Here is a 24,260-nt window from a genome sequence, read left to right on the forward strand (position 1 = left end):
GACAAAAGTTTATCACGCATAATTCATTAATAGCACAATTAGACTGTGTACGGAACTAATTCCTTCATTTGCATTCCCAAGAATCGATTAAGAAAATCAAATCCTGTCGGAGCGCCACTGCGTGAAACATTTGCTTGACACCCAAATCAAAAATCGTTTTAGCTCACCCTCGCCGGGGAGGTTGGGGAAGCGTCGACGCCTCAACATTTATTATTTCAGACATATCACTCACATGCAAAACAAACTCCGTCCGATCCATCAAAAAGTTTCCTCTCCCGCCCCCATCTCCTCTCTATAACACAAATCGAGTGTGTAAGTATTGTGGTTTGAGAAAAGGGGCTCAGTAAGTCCGTAGTTTTGTGAAGAATTCGAATTTAATCGACTTTGACATTATTAATTGTAAAATGCTGTCAACAACCCGTCTTATTGTCTTATCAAGATCTACATGCAGGACAGTAGGAGTAAGGTCCATAATTTATAGCAGAACGTCAGAAAACAAAGATTCATAAAAGCTTTTAAAAAATAGTAAATTTAAAAGATTGCTAGCAAAAGAATAAATAAGCTCACTCATCCATAAGAAACAAGCAACCCCCTAAACAGTCAACAAAGCTTTGAAGAAAATCGAGCGAAAAAAGGCTAAAAACACCTTAGGGGTTTACTAATCGAATAAAAAATATCAGCGGCCGATGCCAATGTATGGGGGAGAAATGGAATAAATTATAAAGAAAATACAAGTAGCAAAGGGGCCGTTGTTATGAGTAAAAAGTTCCAAACATATGCAGATAACGCAACGTTTTGCCTTTGAAATGATGTACAGACAATATTGCTGTGTAATAACGGCGTATCAGTTTGAGATATATTTGCAAAATTTAAGGAATGTTACCTACAATCTTTCTTGGAAAAGTTATTATTTGAATATGTCTGATGCAAGGACAATTATTTTTTAGGAACAGTTATTCTCGTAAAGCTTAGATAGATTATATAGTTTTGACAAACAATAAGAGTTAATGTAAATAATATTTGTGTAGCATTTTGTTTTATTTTGGATCACACGCATCATTTTTCAAATAAGACACAAATCTAGTTACGTACACTTCCTGTGCCGATTCATTATTTACTCCACATCTAATGAGTTTACTTAAATGTCGTACTCCCAAATTACGTAAGTAGCCGATAAAAAATAAGCATTGACCAAGAATTACACATTAATATTACGAAAGCAACCCACTTTGAAAATGTTATACAAGCAAGAAAAACACTTAGGGTGGAAGAAAGACGAACGTTGAAATAATAGGAAAGAAGTAACACGATGACTTGTCGCCGCACCCTTCGCATAAACGTCACGATGTCATTTGTAAAAATTGCGGCCTCCTAACTTCTCCAATTTGAGAACAGAGCCTGCTGCAGAGACTACAGAAAGACAGCTCCAGAATAAATCAATGGAGAAAGTTTGTGTCGAGTTTGTCGAAGAACATTACGGGATGGATGGTGCCGACTTACGAGGTGCGTGAAAAAAATACCAAGTTTTCTTTCTTATGTCTTTATTTGTTTTGCACATTTATTTTGTAATTTTGGGAAAAGAATCATCTGATGAGGAAATACATATTACTAATTATTTAACATTATTTGAGTCGCTCTATTTTTGACAGCTGCTTCAAGACCAATAAAAGGTTATGCACTTCCTTTTGTTTTAAACAGCCCCACGCAACTTCTGTTCTATTGCGGAAATGTCTAACCAAAATAACCAAATTGGGGGGCGACAAAAATAAATGGTAGGAAAAGTGGAACCTCCACGGGGGAAACCGGAGACAGTTATTTAAATTTGAATAATATAATATGAAAAAAATTACATCACTTAATACCGTAATAAAAGTGCACTAAGCGACCGGAGCATTATGCTTGCCAAATGCAAAAGAGGGACATGCATATTTCGCCGTTTTTCTTCTGAAACGTGAAATGAAATATAAAGTTGGAGGAGAATAAAATATGTCTTTCGGAGCTTAGGAGCTCATTACGTTATTAGAAGTACGTGAGAAGATTTAAATTGTCTGCATCGGCTTTGAAGATGAATGGTAGATTTTGAAAGAAAGTCTCTTAGAATTTTGTGCGGTTTGTGAATTTGTAATTGGAGCTTTAAAAACGATTGTTAAGTTAGTAAAGTTGGTGATTTATTCAAATTTTTTATTACAAAGTTCTAACCTAGTAATACATTTGATTCGTAGTGCGCATTCAACAATGTAGAGAAATATGCAAGAGCAATGTACTTAGGTGTCCAATAACAATTTGAGTAAATCAGGTCGTATTAAGTAGTTCGCAGCAGATTACTGTAGCGTAACGAGATTCAGATCGGGCCGCGCGATGATATTAGGATTTAAGCGCCGCATCGGTTGTCTCCACCGGGCCGGCTGCCGGCTCCCGGCTCCTGGTTCCCGTGCGATTTCGGATAATTATGCAAAATTGCTTCTACAATTCCTCCCCGACTTTTTAAGGGCATTACCATTATCTGTAATGGGAATGCGTTTTGATAATGTTGAATTTCATTGCACGATTATTAGGGAAATTCCATCCGATTCGGGCCATTATATTAGTCTGTTTTTTGTCGCTCGGATTTATGGGGTCGTAAACGTAAATAGAGTTTTAGGAGTTGCTATTGTAATGCGATCAATTTCGTAACCGCGGATGGCTAATGATGAGGCTTCGCTGCGCATGCATATGGGGTGACCGCAGAACATTCCCGTCCATCGGCATACTTCCAATCCGATTCCTTGGATCATGCGAGGCGACAAATCCTTCCTGATCCCGCATCGGCTTGGCTCAGAGTCGTTTCGCATGAGTTTGTTCCAGTGCGAGACTTAAATTGTGCATCGTTTGTAGCTGAGCGCGGATCAAATGCACGGGTAATGATTGTGATCGAAGTGATCGCTGCGTCGACCGCAACATGCACCGAACGAGACGATAATGGTGTATCGACGCGAGTTTTTTTACGCGAGCGATTATAAGGATTGTATGAATTTGAACGTGGTTAGGTATTTATGGTGAGGTTTTAAATCGCCAACCGAAAATAAAACCTCAATGCTGAAAGACTGCGTCCATTTATTTTATCCATTAGGTAGGTGGCTAACTTTTTTTGATATATTTAAGAATGTTGAAAAGGTTTGCGAATTTATATACGCCATGTATATACCTATTGTAAATTAACAATAAAACGAGAAAATGTTACCTACGAGTAGTACATGTTTTTACATGTTTTCAAACCTTGAGTCGGACAATGTACAAATTAGTATATCAAGTATAGACCTGTCCGATATAAGATCTTATCTGAACTACAAACTTGGTTTTATCAGGCTGATTTATCTAAAGGTAAAGGTGGCCGTGTGCATCGATCATAGTTTTGTCCACTACGTTGATAAAGAAACGGTCTGAGAAATTATTGTTGACTTAATCAAATAATATAATTTATGTGTTTTATTATTATCCTTCCTTTTCTGCCTACCGGTTATCAGTCTATTTTTATCTCTATCTCAGTCTGTCTGTCACGTTTCTCTTTTATATTATCTTAAAACATATAGTTTATATAATATATCTTTAAAATTTAAACCTCGAACGTGGAAATTAAAAACACAGATAAGTATGTGCAGTTTAGCTAATCCAGCCAGCTTGTCATGTCATTAAGCGTTCAAGCATTCATTGACAAATTTGATAAAAATTACTAAATATATCACGTAAAGTTTTCTTATTACAATAGGAAGAACTATAGAGTGTGGGTCACTTGCTGACAGGATTAAGCAGCTGATAAATACACAGACATATCCGCCGTCATAAATTATGTGAAGTAATTAGCCATGGGAAATATGGTCTTTGTCCGCGTTAGATACAAATCTCAATCCAGATGCAGATAAAATCTTGCTTTCGTTCAACGAAGGCAAAATCGAAGGCTCTTATGTAGGCGCGTGACACACGCTTCTGGCGTCTTAATTATTAATAGCGGCAATTAATTTAATAGGCCCGATAGTGAAACTTCAAAAATGACACTCTGTAAAGATAATCTACAGATAATAAATCTGGTTATAATGAATATGCATAAGCATCGCACAATGTTGGTATGCGAGAACGAAATTAATGAAAACGTATTCATTGGGCGATAATAAAAACATCGAGTAAACAAATTCGATAATTAACGCAACAGTAACAAGCGTGCATCTGCTGTGAGCACACACGTCACATATCGGGGAGTTTGGCAGTAAGTAAACAGAAAATATAATTTAGAAGCAATTTGGCGCGGGTATGTCCGCAATCAAATTGTCTCGTTAATATGGCGGCTATGAAAACATTTGATTTGTGGCCGCGGCCCGGCGCCGGCGACCCACCGCGGCCCGCGGCCTGCGCGGCGGTGCCTCGTCACTTCCACTTTATTTACATAGGTACACTATTCTGAAAGTAAACGTTATTTACGAGCTTTTATATAATTGGATATTTTTTTTATTGGTAAGGTCAAAGACAAATTTGGGCCCCGTTTTTCTTTGGTCGAATTGACTTCAAATTTGGTGTAACCAAATAAGTGGTCTATCAATTTTTAAACAAGTTCCTTTCAAATTAATGTTTCGCTAAAGTCGACCTTTCAAGTTGACAGACACGTCTATTGGTATTTTTTTTATGACATGCAAACGATTATCAACTTTAGGGTGGTAGACGACATATTTAGCTGATGGTACCTACTAGGTACAAAAACTTGTTTGTTATATCCTTAATCAAATACAGCGCGTAAAGTAGTTAGTAAAGACCCTATTAAAAATATTTTCTATTAAAAATGAAAATGAAAAAAAAAATCGAGACACAAAATATCACTATACAAAACGAAAAAGGAAAAAGTAAAACTATGTGCCCGAAATGGTAACACCTCAGCATAAATGCAGACTCCTCGGATGGAGACAGCGCTGGTCTTCCGGCGAAACCATTTTAAAGGCGCACGTCATCTAACGCATGTTTCTGGGACGGATTAGTACTGACACGCGTTAAAGGGCGTGTGCGAGCGATTTTTTTCTTTATAAATTAGCAATGTATCACTACATGATCACTACTATGTTTTTTTTCGAAACGTCGCTCTTGTTGGCGTGACAGCTGTCACAGATGCGCTTCTCTCTCATGTCCAATTATTGTATGCATTAATGTTGCTACATTGTCGCTGGAAAAAAATCTAAAATTAACAACGAGCCAGTAGTTAATGCTAAACTTAAAATTTATTGCAATATCGCTTCACAGCATTAAAATCAACGTCTTACTAGCTACTTTCTGCTTTGCATAAAAAATGTATCTACTCTGTATATTTCCCTGATTTCCCTGACCTACCTACATTCCACTGCAATAAAAAATTATGACAAGTTTTTTTATTATTTTTAAATATAATCTCTTGTTGACTGTATGTTGCGGTTTCACCCAATCTAGATATCTATCTGTACCAAATTTTAACTCAAATTCTTAAAGTTGGACCACGATAACCAGTAGTTTATCGTGCAAAACCACTGATTAATAAAATAACTTATAAGATTATTTTTAGATCGTATCTTTATGTAGTTAACTGCAAGTAAGAATCAATCACAAAGTAAAATAAATAATAATAGGTAAATAAGTATTTTTGTAAACACTTTATATTGTAAAAAAAAACAAACCTAAATTATGTAGGTACATACATTTTCACTGAAACAGCAAAATACTATTTCACACGTAATAAAACAACTTCTTAAAACGCTTACGCAAAACCTACACCATCAAAACAATAAAAGAACAAAACGTAACATTCGCACTTTAAAAATTTATTCACTGACCAATGTTTACATTGGAATAACGGGGCTTAGTCGATTTATGCGCACTCACACACGACTCGCACGCCGAAGTCAGCGAGTAAACAGTTGAATACTTTTTATTCGCATTTTGCAATTCCAGGATACGGGATCAGCATAACAAAACGGGAAAAGGTCAGAAAGTGAACGGAACGGCAAGTGTCCGGCTCGCGCAGTCAGCATTGCCCGATGAAGGGACATTTACACGCTTCAATCTACTCGACCTACTTAGTTTATTATTATTTACATCTTATCTCCGTATTAATTAACTCTTGTTAAGGTTTTGTTAATTTAACATTCACTTGTCTTTTTATGCATATTGTTATTTTTCTTTGCCATACATTTTTATTACGGTAAGTCTTTTATAACATGACAAGCTATACCGGGCAAAGTGAAAATTATTATCTAAACTTCATTATTTATAACATTGTCCGTTCATTATAAATGATCGTTGGGCAATTTGATCACAATTGATTCTTGGCCAAATGAAGTCTGATTAATTCAATCGGAAAGTTAGGTGCGACGACGAGCGCAGCGAGGAGGAGCGGGTTAGGTTCTATTGCGACTGCGACCAAAACAAAATGAATTCTAAGAATAAGACTAGACTGAACATTCTTTATACGTTAATGGGTACAAGTCAACGGCCAAGTCACACAACATCTATAATAATAAAGAAATCGCAGTAAGGAACCTTAGACTTGGCACGACTTTGTCTAGATTTCATTACTTTTTAGAGATAAACAAGCAGCTCCATCGAAACTTGGCTAGTTTTTTAATGAATGTTTTTGGTGGGATTTCACTTTTTTTTTGTAGAAAATTTGTAAAGGCGGTATGTCGATCTCTAATAGTTTGGTTGAACTCTTGTGTTTTCTAATCAGGGTCACCATGTACTCCAGATCTTCGATTATCCTAGTTTTATAGTTTTCCCTTAATGTGGCCATTAAACCCTAACTCTGTACCAAATTTCAGCTCTCTGAGTTTATGGGAAGTACTAGTTCTATTTTGATGATCATGAGTGAATGAGTGAGTGAGTGTCATAAATGCGAAATTTTGCTTTCGCTTAACTTCGGAAATAAATGACCTACAGACTTGAAATTTTGGATTTTAAGTATGTGATTATAGCTTACTGGATGACGAAAATTTCTACGTTCTGGTCTTATCCAGAGGTTCTCAAATAGGGGCCTGAAAATGCGGCGAAATGGTTCTAGTAAAGGTGGTACGGCAGTGTTTGCTTCGCGCTCGACTTGGCGGGGGCACTACCGTGCCCCCAGATAGTAGTAATGACGCGTATATTTTTATTACTCTGCCCAATAGATGATAGACATTATGTATAATGCCCGGGCAATTTCATTATTTGAAATAGTTATTATCAAATTGCCGTCTCATATTGGTAATTTTTCATAATGCCCGGGCATTATGAATAATGTCCGATTTATCACTTGGTCCATAACATATACAGTAAACTTGAAAGGAAAGCTATCACATCCTAAATAGTAGACTTTACAAGTTATCAAGTACTAGCCGATCAAAACTTAATAATAATATATAAATAAATACCTATGATTAGCACTGAAACCTCCACTGCGCGTGGTCCGACACGCACTTAGGCGATTTTTTTTACTTAAGTTTTAATTAAGCTCTCTGCTACTCCAAAAGTGGGTGAGCAACTTGATTAAACTGTTTCCGTTCCAGCAGCACACTCCATTCGGAATCAAACGCAGCACGGGATGTTCACACTCAGCCGTTTCGGATGCATATTCATCGCTGCCCTACGCCACATGCAAATTGTGATTTACACATTGTAATGAATTCTTTTGATCTGTGGATTCACGTATTTGATTTACCCCATCGACGTCGGTATTACCCATGACACGTTGATTTCGTATTCATAGTCCTGGCGCGCCGTTCGTTTGTTAATCGTGTTAATTATTGCGGATGAGGATTGGATGACCTTTTTGATATGATTTTGTGGGACTGCACGGGTTTTACTGTCCAAACAAATCGAAATGCGCTGATTTAGGAATTACCTACCTTTTATAAACGTTCTCACGTCAATTAAACGTACACCAAATTTTCACTTGAAGCAAACTAGTTAAGTTTGTAGATAGGCATATATGTACAGTTATATTTGTTAAACAGAAGACTGAAAAACTTTTAAAATTACAATATCTTTTCGACCGTCCTTCGACATCATCATTATTTGCAGCGAGATCAGTATAGTTCAGACAAAAGGTGATCGCGATAAAAGAATGGCAAATAGAAAAAACAACTAATAATTACTGTAGCGATCCGACTATTCGAAAGAAACGGAGAAATGACAAGACGATGACAAATGAGCATCGCTCACATCCAGCGGTCGGGTGGCAGACCTCATCAAATTATACCCCCACTTAAAAAAACCCCGTAAACAAAAACCCGAAGGGAAAAAACACTCGGGAGTAAAAAATAGGTATTGGCAACATTGATTGATGCATACTAATAGGCCGCGAAGAAATGAGGCCGTCGCGTAATTAAAGGAAAAGTGACATTTTCTGTCAGTGACACCGGCGTGGCCGCAGCGGAGCCGGGAATAGATCGGTCACGCCTTTTGTGAGGAAGTGATTAGTCGCGAACTTATTAAAAATTATTGAGTGAAGGCCACTGATTGATGAGTCGGTGTGTCGTCACGCGTCGACACCTAAATTTTCATTTTCTCATGCCATTTAATTTTCGAACGACGTCTGCGACGTTTATTTTTATCTCGACTTGGTCCTTTACGATTTTCTAAATGATTATGCTTGACACCGCTATCGGCGATGATAATGATAACATGGCGCCTGTTATCTGTCTTCCGTATTTGCCTAATGACACAAGCCTTGATGACGCCTCGTATTGGAAGTGTCACCCCTGGATCAGAGATAAAATGACGATATAATCGATGACAAAGTTTATAGACGCAATCGTTATAACGAAGGCTGTTGGGAAAGCTCATCAATGTGTCATATCCGAGTCGAATCACAAATAATTATATTCTTTATTACTTGTTTACCAACAAGAATTAGGTAATTTTTAACTAGAATCATAGATCTTTTTGCATATTGTGAGACCATTTAAGCTTATAAGAAAAGTAATTTAAAAATCAGCGTTAAGTAAAAGCAATTAAAGTATTTATGGGATTTTTTAATAGTTAGGCACTTTCTTTAAGTATTTGTAATACGTTCTACATACATACATCTATGTTGTCTGGTAGAAATCGCTTTTAAACGATACGATTTTGTCTTTTTGAAAACTTTGTTTTTCCGATTTGTGATGTCCAATAAAGAAAATTAGTATTGTATTGTGTTATAATAAACATTGGGGCTTGTAGGAAATATTGTATTCTATTTACCTATTCCCTTACGTAAAATAACATTCCTACTTCGTAAGTTTTCCTTAGTTTCGTGTATGAACATAAACGTTACTATTCCATTATTGTAGAATAAGCGACTCGAATTGCAGCTGACAACTCGTTATTGATTATGATGACCAACACGTTACGCAAAACATTTGCTTGTAAATGTTTCTTTATACTTTCAGTTTTATAAATATAACAAGACATCCAAAAACGATCTTGTTACTTAACGCGTCCAAATTCTGAATAATTACCTCCGAACCTCACCCGCAGTGACTTACACTTTTTCTTTAGCATCCCTTATCTTGTGTACATATCATTAGTAATGCAAAATAATGGGATACAGACACCTCTTGCCGTTTGCCAGCTAATGATTAATGCTGTTCATCATTAATTCTTATTTTTGATGAGAAATTTGACTACAGCTGTCAGGCGCTGGATCCAGATTAATAATAGCTGACGCTGCAACTTACGCTGTGACAGCGTTCAACTTGGTTCGCGCGCAGCATTCGCCGTCACTTGGGTTTGATAATACGAGTTATATGTTACATTTCTGATTTAAATCGTCCTACAGTGAAATTTTCTCATCAAAGGACGAAACATATAAATATGTAGCTCAGTTCACCAGCTGAAACTAACAAAATAGTTGACTCTATAAAAGGGCAAAGTACAAAGAGCTAGTTAAAATTCCAGTACAACCACATCGGCGACAAACTCGGGAGGCATCCGGGGGCTGCCGACTGCCGTGACGAGGCCCCTCTATACAGCGCCCTTTGCATATCAGACCAGTGAAAATCAAAAGTCGTATTATTAATGATTCTGCGCCATGACAATCTAAATATCTCCGGAGCGACGAAAGTTACTCACTAATCGCTCGAAATTACCTCGCAGCTAATTCTAAAGATATAAATGTACCGCGTCACCAGATGCGATCGTCGGAATCATCTTTCAATACGGGAAGCGAGAAAAATCACTTAAGATTCATAACATTCAGCATCTTTATCTCTCCGCTGCAAGAGTTCATTTTATGACCATTAATTTTGCCTTTTCCGCGGATGTTTTATCACAACGCCTGCGCGGCTCTGTCGCGAGCCTCATTAATCAAAAGCATTTGTTTACAACGAAGGGAATTTGATTTGATTAAAATAATTCGCAATATCCTTGATAAATATCACCCTCGGTCTTCGTTTGATCTTCACTGAAATTAATGGTGGTGGATTCAATCACGCGAATGCCACGAATTATGGCTCTGGCGTCTTGTCGTTACTAAATAAGTAACTGTAAAACTTTATACCTAGCCATTTCCCTTAAAGTAAACTCATTGGTCATTTCCACGTAGTTTATTTTTGAAAACTTAGATCCAAACCACAACCACTGTCCAATAAATATAGCTTCTAAAAGAAAAACTAGGCGTTCACTGCGGGCAAAACCAGTTTTTCCTATAGCGAGGCTTAAAGTGAAAATGTTTCAGTAAACATTTTGAAGCCAAGGGGCGCGGGGATGAGTAACGACCGCCGTCACAGCGATGTGTGCCGGCTTAACCCGGCCCGATTAATCGCTAATTCGAACTGGAACGGAATTAAACCGGACGAATGCATTGATCCCAACGATTTGTTGACTGTTAATTGAGTGTGCTATTGATCGACGGCGCAGATTTCGGGGACGGAGATGTTGCGTATTGATAAATTGAACTTTGGCGCTCGTACGTTCGAAGAACAATATACTGCTGTCTACAGAAAGGGAAGAAAAGTAAAGGGTTTCAAAGACTACTCGACTTAAGTATATATGTAGGTATGTATTTATATACTTAAAACGTAGTGGTTATATTCTCTTTGGTATGTAAAACTCTTTATTGTACACAGAACACGTAAGATTAACAGATAGCAAAAGAGACAGATGTACAAAAGTGTATTTTTCCCATCTCCCCTAGTTAGATTTACATTCTAAGTTTCAACTCAATTATAAAGTAAAGTTGAACTAGTTAATAGGGAGGAACTGTAGAACGTTCGCTTAGTAAATGTCAACACTTTTTTTTTCTCGCGAAGCATATATGTTTATGAATTAGATAGTAAATAGAGACAAAAATTAGTTTCTTCTTCTGTCAGTTCTATGATGTAAAGATGTTTGTCCAACTTGAAGTCTCTAGCTTCAGTGTTTAGACTGTGCATTATCAGTCAACAAATCAGTCATGGTGCTCTTTTAGGCATACATTTTAAGATAAGCAATCAGTCTTTATACTTAGACATAGATAGTTTTCTAAAGCGAGCTAAACTATTGTAAAATTACCTGCTAGTATATCAGATGTATACCTAAGACAATTTTATTAATGTGTGAAAACTTCCTTTACATAATCAACCTATTGATACAGCCCAACTGCGTGTAGACGTCGTATATCCATACCCGTGTTCCGCTTGCCCTGTTTATTAATTGCAAGGAAGAACAAAACAAACATTTTGTATTAAATCAGAGATAATCCTGTCAATTAATTGGACTTAACATTAAAAACCGGTCTCCGGAGCGTGCGCAACATACCACGGCCTCGGCGGCACTTAGATTTTAGGATTTAAAAGGGTTTTTAAACACCTTATTACTTTTAAAGTACCTATCTGAGGACTATTCTTTTGTATGTTCAGTTTTATAGGGAATATTTTTGTGATCATTTTGAAAAAAATGAGGTGCGACAAGACGATTGTAGCACACTTTTTACGCTATTGTGAAAAGGCGTTTTTCAAAGGGCGATAATACTTTTTGGACACAGCGGAGTTAATTTCTTTAAAAACGCCTCTAATCCCGGACGGGTGGCGGGCGATCGCCGGCTGACAGTGACACATCGGTACATGGCCCGCTGTCCGACTGTAATTCTACCCGCGCGAGCATACAAGGACCCACCGACACGAGGATACCATTTTATTTTCCAATCTACAGAATTAATTAGAAGGATTTGGATGGGCTTTGTGGTAAGAATGCATTTTCGCTATGAATGGGCCGTAGAGGTAAGCATTGTTGAGATTTTGATCCGAAAGGCATTTTAGATGTGTGTTTAGTTAGGTATTAAGTAATAAAACTAATTCAGCATACGATATTGCTATCTATCATAAGCAGTACTTTGCAGTACATTTTGCATTTACACAACCGCCTGCTCCCCGTTGGGGCGTCGTCAATCTAATTTGGATCGCAACATTCAATCGGTGCACTTCAAAACGAAGTCAAAACCGCGAGTATCGTTCAATGCGGGCCCGCCGATCAATCACCATCCATTAAACACGAAAAGAAAAGTGCTTTCCCCCAACGATTGGCCCTCGAATGGCTGAAATCGGCCCAATTTACATGAGAGCCGCTTTTTCCTCGCATCGAGATTAGCCCTGAATGAGCTTGATGAATTGTCCGCAGCCCAGCTCGGGCCCGGCTCGAGCCCCGCAACCGGTCATTTGTTAAATATACACCCGATCCACGGATCTAATTGTCTCCTCTGATTTCACACCCTCCTGTGATATCTTTGCTCTTTTTAATTACAAAATCATTTAATTACAGTGTCATTTTGTTTTTTTTTTTCTTAATTGGATGTGCTATAAGCCTCGCAATACAACAAATTAGTGATCAAATTTTGTTATTCAATATGAATGATGATGAGAAGAGCCAAAATAAAGAAACACAAGCAAATGAAATAAGAAGAAATAGTAACGAAGAACAGTGCCAGAGTGTCAACCAATTATAACAAATCAGAGAGATAATCTTCGTTCTTTATCGATTGTTTTGAACAATGATTGAGCGAAGTGTCTCATCGGCTCCAACAACTGGTACATTTCCCGGCTTGTCGGATGCGACAGTTGTGTATATTCTTTGTGTTGTCTTAGCACAAAAAGTGTTCTTTTAACTGCCAAGCCAAGTCTAGTCTTACCTTTCGAGGTGCTTAACGATGTCTTCGTACGCTGCTCTACAATTCTCCCAAATACCAGATCTGTCGACAAAGAAAATAAAATAAGAAAAACAAAAGAGAACATTCAGATAAAATGGAAATATTTAAAGTTTGAAAAAAAAAGTAAATAATGAAGATGAAAAACGTTCGTACTTAGAAGAAAATATTTAAATACACTACTAATTTTTCTCTGTCGGAAACCTTTTCTCGATAAAAAATACTTGTTAAGAAGTCCACGAGAAAAAGATAAAACATCTGCAACATAATTCTCAAGTATTTGAAAAGAAAAGTTTGTAAATGAATAAAGGGTTTGAATGTACCGGGAATAATTATGAGCACTCGATATTAAATGTTCCGTTAGGCTGGGCGAGGGGTCGAAGAAATTAATTATGTTTTAAAAACAATCGCTTATATTTGTGCTGTAGCAACTCATGCGTGATCGTTCAAATTGTTTCCGATTACTTTAGCTCTTTGTTTTTCATTTAACTTTTCTTCGACATTTGTAACCGAGTGAGTTATAAGCTAAGACTGTTCCCCAGTTTTAATATTTCATCGCCATCGTTCAACGTATATTATCGCAACAATAGAGCAATTGTAGAAAGCGATGTCGATTAATTAACCACAATACTGAATATGAATAATTTATGAGTTTGATTATAATGGCATTAATCGAAGTTAAATTGTAGTCCTAATTATTACTACAATGTAAAGGCACGATTTGTTTATTTTATCTGAACACGCCATTCCGATTCAAGTTTCATTGAATTCGTTAAAACCTACGGGCGAAGTGAAGTAATAGCTCATTGATTGAAAGGTGTTCAGAAATGTGTGTTAGAGGCACAGCGGTCTTATGTTACGGGGTGGCAGTAAGACGGCAAGTCAAGTGAACATTGTGGGTCTTCGCGGAAATGGCTCGAACCCTGTTTGTACTTATCTAACAGGATTAACTTGCCAGACATTTAACCTGCACCACTGCTGACCCGCTTACAGGTTTCTTTTCGTGAACTTATTAATCTTTAAGCCGTTTATGTTCTTAAGATTTACGAATTGTATATCGATTTTGAAGGAAACCTTTTTTGTGCATTGAATTATGTATGGTGTAAGTATCATTTTGCAAATTTAATTAAAGTGACCAAACTTTGGGATTTAGACCATTATTCCTATCATGACATAAGTTACAGGTAAGTACTTACTTAGACTATTTTTCAATATCTGTGTATACATAGGTAATGTGTATTGCTCTGCAGAGTGGAAGTCGATATACCGGTCTACCTGTTTGCTGCGTCAATCGACATTTTGAGCAGCGTCATTAGTTCAAAGCTTTGAACCTAGAGATAAGTGGTATTATTCACATTGAAGTTGCTTACCTTGCCAACGCCTCCATATTGTGCATAGGCTGTCCCTTGATAATGGAGCCGTCAGGTCGAGGAACCCCATGGTGGGGCATCCCAGGGGACATCAGCGCATGCTGGTGCATGAAACCCATGGGTCCCAGGTGCGTAGGTGGGGCGTTGTACCCATTCGCCAAGAGTGGGGATTTCTCCATTCGTGCAATCTCTGAAACAAGGAAGTGACCTTCATATAATGAAGAGGTACAGTTGGGTACCAGCAACTGTACCTCTCTTGTTGGCATATCATTTCTTATGTTTATCATAAATTTAAAATTAATATTTACAATATTCAGAAACCTTAAGAAGAGAAAATGTATTGAATGTCAACAAACTTAATAACGATATTTCACAAATTCGCTGGGTTAGTCGGTCTGACAGTTTTGTTTATTGTTTGAAGGCACAACATTGTTTTACTATTTTATGTCAAGAGTACATTTACAGGGTTGGGCAGATTAAGTGTCCTAGTTTTGTATAGACATTTTACCGTACGTAAATATTACGGATTCTTTAAATATTATTATGGTTTTTTTTTATTTTCATATTGTATTCAGTAATCGACGCGAAAGACCAGCTCGTTGTAAACTTACACAAGCAAAAATTCCGACCGTGCGAGATATTGAAGAAGCAAACATTTAGATATCAATCTAAGGTTTATATCTCGGACCATCAAGCGATTCAAAGTAACAGGATCTTCACGAATCGGGCCAAAACCTAGTCGAAAACCAAAAATGCGTCAAAAAAATAATAAAAATCGTTCGTTAAGCGAAATCCAACCCAAAGTGCAAGTAAACTCGCTAAAGATTTGAAAATATCCCTACGATCAATGAATCATATATTACGTGATGATCTTGAATTGATGGCTTATAAAAAACAAAGAAAACTCGCGGATTAACAGTTGCCCAGAAAAAAGCTAGAGTGAAAAAATTCAGGGACTTGCTAGCTTGGCATGAGGGCGATGAAATTATTTTTTCCGATGAAAAGATGTCGAATTAAAAGACAGCCACAATCAACCAAATTATCGTTTTTATGGGGTTTCCTTGAGGACATTTCAGTAGATAAATTAGCCGTACAACGGTTTCAAAGTGCGCGTCAGCTATCATGGTATGGAGTGCGTTATCGAACAGAGGCAAGCTACCACTGCTGCTCATTGGTCGGAGAATCAAAACCAATCTTCAGAACTTCTTGTTCAGAACTTGCTGCAGGGTCAAAAGCTGGACAATTTCCGAAAATTGCACGGGAACGACTATTATTGCTTTCAACAGGACAGTGCCTCATCTCACAAAGCTAAACGTACTAAAGACTGGTGTCGAACAAATTTGACGGATTTTACTCCTTGGCAAGAATGGCCTGCATCTTCACCAGACTTGAATCCATTATAGACTTTTCGATATGGGGGTATATGCTTAGCAAGATTGGGAGCACACTGGCCCCACAGGGTATGAATTTAAATTCATTCAAGCATCGGTTGGTCAAGATATGGGATGATATACCCAACGAGGTAGTGAGTGCCGCGTGCAATTAATTCTATAGGAGAATGCGTAAAACTATGCACGCTAAAAGAGAGAGCGATTTGAGCTACTCAATTATTTTTTTAAATATAGAGTATGCTTAAAATAAAACATGTTCAATTTTATATTAAGTATAATGACTCGGATAACTCACATCTTAAATAGAGTAGCCCGAAACGTGTCGAGCTAAACTCGATTTAAGACGTGAGTTATCCGGGGATATTTAATATGAGTGAGTCTCACGGTAGTTTCATGTTCAAAATGTTCAATTTTAAAATTTGAAGTTTTGTTTTAATTTTATGGCTATTTTAAACTAGGACACTTAATCTGCCCAACCTTGTATTTTATTGAAAATTCAGAGGTATTTTTAAATGTTTACACCAATATCTTTCTCAAAACTTGTTTACGGCATTTTATGATATTATGTAAAGTTTCGCAGTGTAATTCATCAAAATAGCTCAGAATAAGCAATAACATCCAATTACAATTTCAAATCCCTTACAATCTTTAATAAATAGCACTGCACTTAAATGTAATCACGCACTCAGGTAAAATCCAATTAATGCTTTGTATTATCATTTAATTACTCGTCCCAATATTCGAATCCCTCGAAACGGTGTATCAACAATAATAAAATGAGCAATGAATTTAGAGACTATTGTTTTCGGGGTACCACAAACAACCCGTGTAAACATTGAGTGGGGGGGTTGGCAAATATTCTTAAAATGACCCCCCGAATGGGTGTTTTTGGAGGCGTTGGGTCTTCTCGAGGTCACCAAACGGACTGGGGTGTCGGAAACAATTAACAAGGTGTCGAATTAAACGCGAATTAACGTTTGGACCGTAAAAGGAATACCCTTTTCCATTGCGGCAGGGTTTTACAAAGGATTTTGGGATTGCTGAGTATTAAATATGTGTCGCATTGTTCTCCGATTAAAGCCGCAGGTGGGTTGTTGAGAGTAAAGTTGGGAGGGAAATTTTGCCGTTGCATCATAATCTGTTTGTGCGGAGCACGTGTCCCTGCGTGTATTGATTTCATGGTGAATCAATACCTAATTTACAGTTTTATTGATATTTGACTGGTTAGCATGAATAACTACCATTATAATTTAAACTCGTAAAAACTTCAACAGATTCAGGCTATTTTCTTAAAATTTACCATCTTGTAATATCATCTATGATTCAATATTTTACCGAGGTATAATACCGCGATAAAATGTGAAATTAATTCACAATATCAGTACAAACAAAACAATATACAGGATGAATTTAAAGACCAGAACAAGCATTAAAGTTACAGACAAACAAACATCACGACCAATGGACCCTGAATTAATTGTTTGGGTCTATTTACATAGTTAACCAGGCTGGTTATCTTTTCAGCCATACGCTCTTAACTTTGTTGCACGCAGGTATGAAATAACTTATGAATATTTAATAGAATTTTGATGATTTCAGGCAATGTATATGGTCCTTGATTTTAGATATTGTTTTTGATTTGACTGAGATAAAACTGTAAACTTAGGCATATCTAAATCGTAAAATTCCTCAATTGTTGAACAGTTAGTGAACAGTTTAAGTTTAAATTGGTATGGTAGGTAACGGTACGGCGGCACTTAGGTAGAACGTTAAATAATATTTCATTTAACCAACCACTCAGAAAAAAAGCTACGTAATTTTTAAAGTTAAGTACCTAAAGTAAGATCGGTATTTTTAGACTTGGAGCACTTACCTACGCTTCATCTCTAAAAATTACATTTCTTATCATGTGTCGTTAAAATATGTTGTTTTTTCAAGTTTATTTGTTTGTTGATTCTATTACTAGGTGATTTAAGGGTGGACAAAGTAACCCAAGCTAATGCTAAGGTGCTGTAAACAGCACCCTATACTGAAGCATTGCTTGAAAATATATTACACAAGGTGATGGCGTAGACACGACCACACGCATTAAATTCTAAGTCTCACCCGCGTACCACAATTGGGCCAGTGAACCAAAAATTATATTTACAAATCCCCGACCGAGCATCCCTGCGACCGCGCCGGTCAACCGCACTTACTAATTAACCGAATACGTGTTAAATCTCGTAATAACCTGCGGTTGAAACAACCCCTCGCATTTCCTCTTTTTCTAACAAGCCGTCTTGTGGTATGAGTATCCCTTTCCAATTGGGACGGTCACTAAGCTTACTTGTCTAACTAGTTTCTGAAAGTGTTTTGGTAAATAAGGCTCTGCTGTTCTATGTTAAGGTAATTAATTATAGCAGAGTTTTGGCGCAGCTTGTGGGTTATTAACCGAAATTAACAAATGAAATGTAGGAATTGCTCCCAAAATAAATTTAATAGTAAATAAACATTACGTATACACATACGAAGTCGGGGCGGGAAAGCGAGTTACATAAAAATGTGAAATAATCATCCGTATTTTTTAAACGCGAACCCATTGAGTCATAATGTCATGTATCCAAGAACTTTTAAAATATTATCGTTTTTCAAATGGCCCAGCCTCACCGCGGAGCACAACAAAAATGTTCACCGTTTACCATTATGACTATTATTAAGCCAATGCCCTAATCAGGCATTTAAAGAAATGAAACGTCGATTTGTGGACCGCTATTATATCGATTTTCATCGATTTATTGATCGAATATCGACTGTCCTCGACAAATGGTCGTATCAAATTACTAGCCATTATTTCGAATTAGAATCGATAGAATCGGGACCCCAATTATATCACTTATGTGTTTAAAGGAGGTTGGGATTAAAGCAATCATAACCGCAAAACTTAAGGACGAACCTTTTTTTAATCCGTTGTTGGTCAACAAACAAAAAAGAGCTTTAAGACTGAGCCTGTCAAATTTACGTTTTTATACAGAAGCCTGACGTGTAACAAGATAAAATAAAACGAATTAATATCACATTGTGTGTCGGGTCCTTAAGTTTAGATTCGCCGGGTCAAAGATAATGGTGCAGTCTTATAACCGTTGAGTTTTATTACGGGCAGATTACAAAATGACCAAACGAGCAACACACAAATGATTGGCTATAAAGCGGAAAGAACGAGCGCCTGGCTGACAATGTAGAATCCCTGCGATTTGTGCCTCACTCCACAAACCGACATACGAATACTTACTTGCTTATAGCTGGCCGTTGTAAACACTAACCTGAATAATTTAAATAGGTGATGAACTTTAACAATAGGATTGTTCTAAATTCCAAGGGGAATTACCAAAAGCTATGTCTAAAACTAGTCTAAATGAAAATACAAAATATCCATAGGACTAAAACTACTATTATATAGTGTTTTTTTTTGCATTGTATGAAGATCCACCCGAGTAAAACTCATGTGTGTTTGAGATTTTGGGCTTTTATGTGCGTACACCCTCCTCCCTGACATACATGGGGGATAAATATGGGAATTAAAATAACGTGTGTTATTCTAGAGATTCAGCTATCTACATTACAAATTTCATTCAAATCCGTCCAGCCGTTAAAGCGCCAAAGAGTAACTAACACACACATTCACAAACTTTCGCATTTATAATATTAGTACAATTTAGCGTTTTGACCTTTGCGACTATAATAGCGCGTGAAAGTGATAAAACACCTTTAATGTGCTGTCATTAGAAACTAATGTTTTTGAACACGACATGTCGGAATTACATTTCATCAACAAACAATTTGCAGCTGAGCCTACTTTGTTTCATACAATTATTGCTAACTCGAATGCAGCGTTTTAGTTTTAAGCGTCTTTTTAACTTGGCAAGTTCATAAATGTCGAGATGCCCCATCGATCCGCAACAGAGTCGAGCGTGGAGTAGACTCAATTTATATGCACTACTTAAAAATAAACAAAATAAACCTATGTACTTTTGTTGCTGTCGTAAAATAGAAAATATGTATCGTAAATAAGTCTCCTAGATTTTATAACTTAGTGGTTTTAACTGGAAACCTTAACATTACCGTAATGGCCTCTAAATCAATGGAAAGGAATAAAATTATAACGTTCGTTAAATTCTCCGGGAATAAATCTGAGTTCGATAATGCAATACAATGTAACCTTATAAATGTTTCAGTTTTAGTATTCATTAACGTGAAGAAAGGAGTCGTTAATCTATAAAGAGATACACTATCCCGAGTGAATTCAGGTGGTCTATGGAATAAAGGAATGAAATAAATAAGCAATAATAAAAAATTCTCCCGCGTTTCCTTGGTGCCTTGTGTTGTAAGATTGCTGGAATCCAACAAATCTTCAAGGGGCAACAAAACGAAACGACTCGAAAATGATACGAAACGCGGCGAATTAAAAGCAAATTACAGCCGGCCAGCAATCATAGCGTTTACAATAAATACATAATTGCACGCCCTGTATACCAATGGCATACGTTTCGCTCAAATAACGGACTGCAATTTTGTGCATCGCTTGAACATGTCGCTCGTTCACACTGTTAACGTCGATCAATAAAAAATAATGGGACTGATGTTATTTCAATGAAAATACCTTTTAGAAGTTATTTTATTAGTATCGGATATATTTCTTCCAATAGTGATTGACTGGGTAAGTCGGAGTCAACACCCTTGCAAACCTGAATATTTCTGTTTAAGATTGGTGCGGTAAAAGTACGATCCCATATTTGTCGACCTGAAATAAAAATAATACACGACCGTGACGATTTGAATTATCAGGTCGATCATTCTGGATCGACGATTACAGGGCGTACTTCAAACGCACCCTTCAAGATGAGGTCACATCTTTGACGCTTAGGTAACATTGGACATCGATCAAATAAATTCCTCAATTTAAAACACTTGATTTTTTACAAAATTTTTAGTTGAATTTATCAACTACTTATTTAGTAGCTGAAATATCGCTGATTCGTTTTGAGACAATCACCAGTACCCACCTTTAATACAGCTGTTCGACTGCGACTTTTTCACAGTAGATGCATTACAAGTAATAAATGACGGAACTTGTAGAGGAGCACAAGCGAAAAAAGAATCGCGGTAGTTCCATCATAAGAATTACAGCGCATAATCCGTACACTTAAGCAGTTTTCTTCCACAGTACGGCTTACAGTAATGAAAACACGATGTTTGACAAGACCACTTCCCCATCCCCTGCACACGACATTCGCAATCGACACGAACAGCTTTGTCGGTCAATCGGCGACACAAGTCACGCGCCAAGCACAATCAATAACAGTAATACACAATCGAGCGAAATGGACGGTCAATATCGTGAGTCAACAAGACAAAGTTGTCAAGTGTTGCCATATTGAATTTATGATTACCGACAAATATAAAAACAAAAATGAATTTGTTCTGATTTATTTTAGTGACATCCTGTAGCTTGATTAAAACTATAAACGTGATTGCGTGTGTTTTTTTTTAGTTTGTAATGGATCACGAAAGTTTTGCTTCGAAAGAATTACGCAACGTCTTTTCTGGCTAAACGTATAAAAATAGTGCCCTAAATAAACTTAACTTACATGTTTTATTTTCCCACTAAACGTGTTAAATTCCCCTGTAGCGGCAACACCGGCTGACTTATGTCTCCGTAAGCCATAAACTCTTTCATTTGGCTTGGACGAGCCTTATGAACAATAAAACGTTGAGGGCTGGAGATTTGGACTGTAATAAAATATTTGCCCTAGCACACGCTAATCCGCGTCCCTTACTTACGGACGCAATTTGAGAAGTTATAGCAGTGAGGGGCGCTTTCTGAGACGCAGACAGGTACTTGCGCTTAAAAATATGACTGTACGTACTTACAAAGTTTAAAATTGCTATTTTTTTATAATGAAAGGAGTGAGATAAATCAGTTATGCGTATAGAATGCGCATTTTGCTTGATATTTATGGCATTACAAAATCGAAAACATTTAATTATGTACCAGACCGAAATGCGAATGAAGTCCGTCAACATTAGGTCAGTTAGATACATACATCGCCGTCATACTTCAGTGTGTCATTCATTAAGTTCATTCGATGTAGGAAGATAAGAAGCAAAAAAATTACGAAATAAATATTTTAAGTATGTAACACTGGTAAGTATTAACATAATAAATATGTTAGGAAGCAATGAAAGGAAATATATGAGCGATATCAGCTAACAAATACGAAAGTTAGAAGGCTGTTTTCAAGAGCATGAACCAAATAAAAGTTCTCCCTCGCGCGAAAGAGGGTCAGCCTTAATTACTCGTAAATTGACCAGGATACAGTTTTATCTGTGGTGAATATATACGCGGATTACGATGTGTCATCCTTCGTGTTATTATGTCTTTCTGTTAACGACTGTATACTACGGCCATACTTTGAGCATATATCTAATATCAACAGACTCAGCTGTAATTATTTAACTGGCTGCACTAAAAACTATTAGGTACTTTTATTGTTTTTTTTTATTAACTAATTATCATTGATATGTACTTCCGTAAAGTAACGCCTGATTCAATAAACAATTACTTGATTAACCGCGATCTTAGGATTGCTCTTCGCTCTACGTCTATGCAACACGTTACGTCAGTGTTGTGTGGTGGTAGGTAGTTGGGTTTGTTTGATTTGTGGTGTGTTCTTATAGTGTCGAGCTGCTGAACTTGAACTGAACTTTGATGTATAGAAGTAGCTATCGCAAGGTCGCCGGTGAGCAAAGTACCTAATTGTTTTTAGTTCATTGATATGGACCTCCGCAAAGTAACGCCAGATTCAATAAATTGTTTCACAGACTGTGTTACGGTAGTTTGGCTACAAAATATTCGAAACAGATCAAAGGAATACCCATTTCTGTCGCAAAAGTATTGATATATTTAGGAATTATTTGAGCAGACAGCATAAGTATAAGCATACGTGCTTTGTGAGCTAAATTAGTATCATTCCATAATTCAATCGCGTTAGACTAAATTTCTTTTAAGTGCATGTTCTCTACAATAAAAAATAAGTCATCCGTAACTTTAACAAAAGAATCGATACTATTGTTAGGAAGTAGCTATCAAAGATCCAGAAATATTGAAGCATATTTTTATTAATAACATGTATAGCACAAAAGAGAGATTATCTGTCGGTGGTTTTGGGTGGCAGCTGCTGTTATTGAGAATTTGTTTGATTTGCTGTTGCGATTTAATTCGATGTATTTGCTTCATGTGGATCTGTTTGAAAACTAGGTATTAATGTAACTTCAGCAATAAAATATGGTAATTGAAGGATCAGATAATAAAATATGTATATATATGTCTAAGCATGGGCTCAAATAGACCTAAAAATATTGTTACTTCTAAGTATTTGATATCTTCTGATATTGTTTCTGTATGTGTATCTATTTTATCAGCTGATAAACCATTCCTATTCTTATTCTTAACCGTTTAACAAAACTTCGTACATTTTTGTTAATCGTACCGCTTCGTTGCGGCTGACTCTAAATGTTTGTTGCCATTGCCAAGATGCAATCAATTCCATCATTTATTGATAATTTAATTGTCAAATTAATCTTTGTCGTACATGACGAGTAGTTTTATCGACGGGTTGATGAAGGGTTATTACGTGTCGTCAATTTGAAACCAAATGAACTGAGTAACGGAAGAGAGGAACGTGTAATTTTGTTGCATCTTGATCGATCTACCGAACGATACGAAAAAGCGATTGATATGAAAACACTCGGGGCTATCGAGTTGAGTCGCTGATGAATGGTTAAATCGACGTGCTACTCAACGTGATGCCCTTAACACTCGTGCATTCTTATACAACGACTCGCTGGAACACCAACAATGCAATTTCACTTGCCAAAAACAACGAATGAGTAAAGTCCACGTGCCAAAACAAAGTTTATGATCATAAAAAAGTGAACTTCAAAAAGAATGTTTCACTATTACTTATGATGTTAATGAGATGATTGTTAGAATAACTTACTTCAAAAATATTTTAAGAATGCTGCCAGCAGTAGGTAAAGGTAACACAAGTACACCGGCATCGCTAATTAAATAAAATTCTTGTATGTTTTCTAAAGCAAAAAAGGATATAATTTTAATCTGTAGTCAGAGGTGTGAATAATGCCATCAGTGAGCAACACTGTAACATATTGGGCAACTTGTAAGCTTATTTTCCACAATACTTTTTAAATTAAATTTAAAAATAAAACTAGAGTTGATCAAAAAATCATTGAGTGATCGTTGACGTTTGTGTCGTGAAGAGAAATAGTGTGAACGGAAACTTAGTTATTATAAATGTACTCACTTATTATGCACATGGG

At 36.8% G+C, this 24,260-nt stretch overlaps 1 protein-coding gene and 1 long non-coding RNA gene across 10 annotated transcripts in view; one reads left to right on the top strand and one right to left on the bottom strand.

Annotated features, from left to right (window-relative positions):
- dac (dachshund family transcription factor) overlaps positions 1–24,260 on the bottom strand; it is a 184,353-nt gene that overhangs the window by 64,456 nt on the left and 95,637 nt on the right. For 5 of the 9 annotated variants that reach the window (XM_074093484.1, XM_074093483.1, XM_074093481.1 and 2 more), the window contains 2 exons: positions 14,491–14,698; positions 13,106–13,165 (listed from right to left, as the gene is read on the bottom strand). In XM_074093484.1, the coding sequence (XP_073949585.1) occupies positions 13,106–13,165; positions 14,491–14,698 (268 nt within the window). The remainder of the gene's footprint in view (positions 1–13,105; positions 13,166–14,490; positions 14,699–24,260) is intronic. The other 4 variants (XM_074093485.1, XM_074093479.1, XM_074093478.1 and 1 more) reach the window with 1 other exon arrangement.
- Positions 13,634–21,391, top strand: LOC141432091 (uncharacterized). The gene is made up of 3 exons (XR_012451790.1): positions 13,634–14,222; positions 20,096–20,577; positions 21,085–21,391. It is a non-coding gene; the product is annotated as an uncharacterized lncRNA (long non-coding RNA).

The sequence above is a fragment of the Choristoneura fumiferana genome, chromosome 10 (genome assembly GCF_025370935.1).
Source record: "Choristoneura fumiferana chromosome 10, NRCan_CFum_1, whole genome shotgun sequence".
NCBI lineage: Eukaryota > Metazoa > Arthropoda > Insecta > Lepidoptera > Tortricidae > Choristoneura > Choristoneura fumiferana.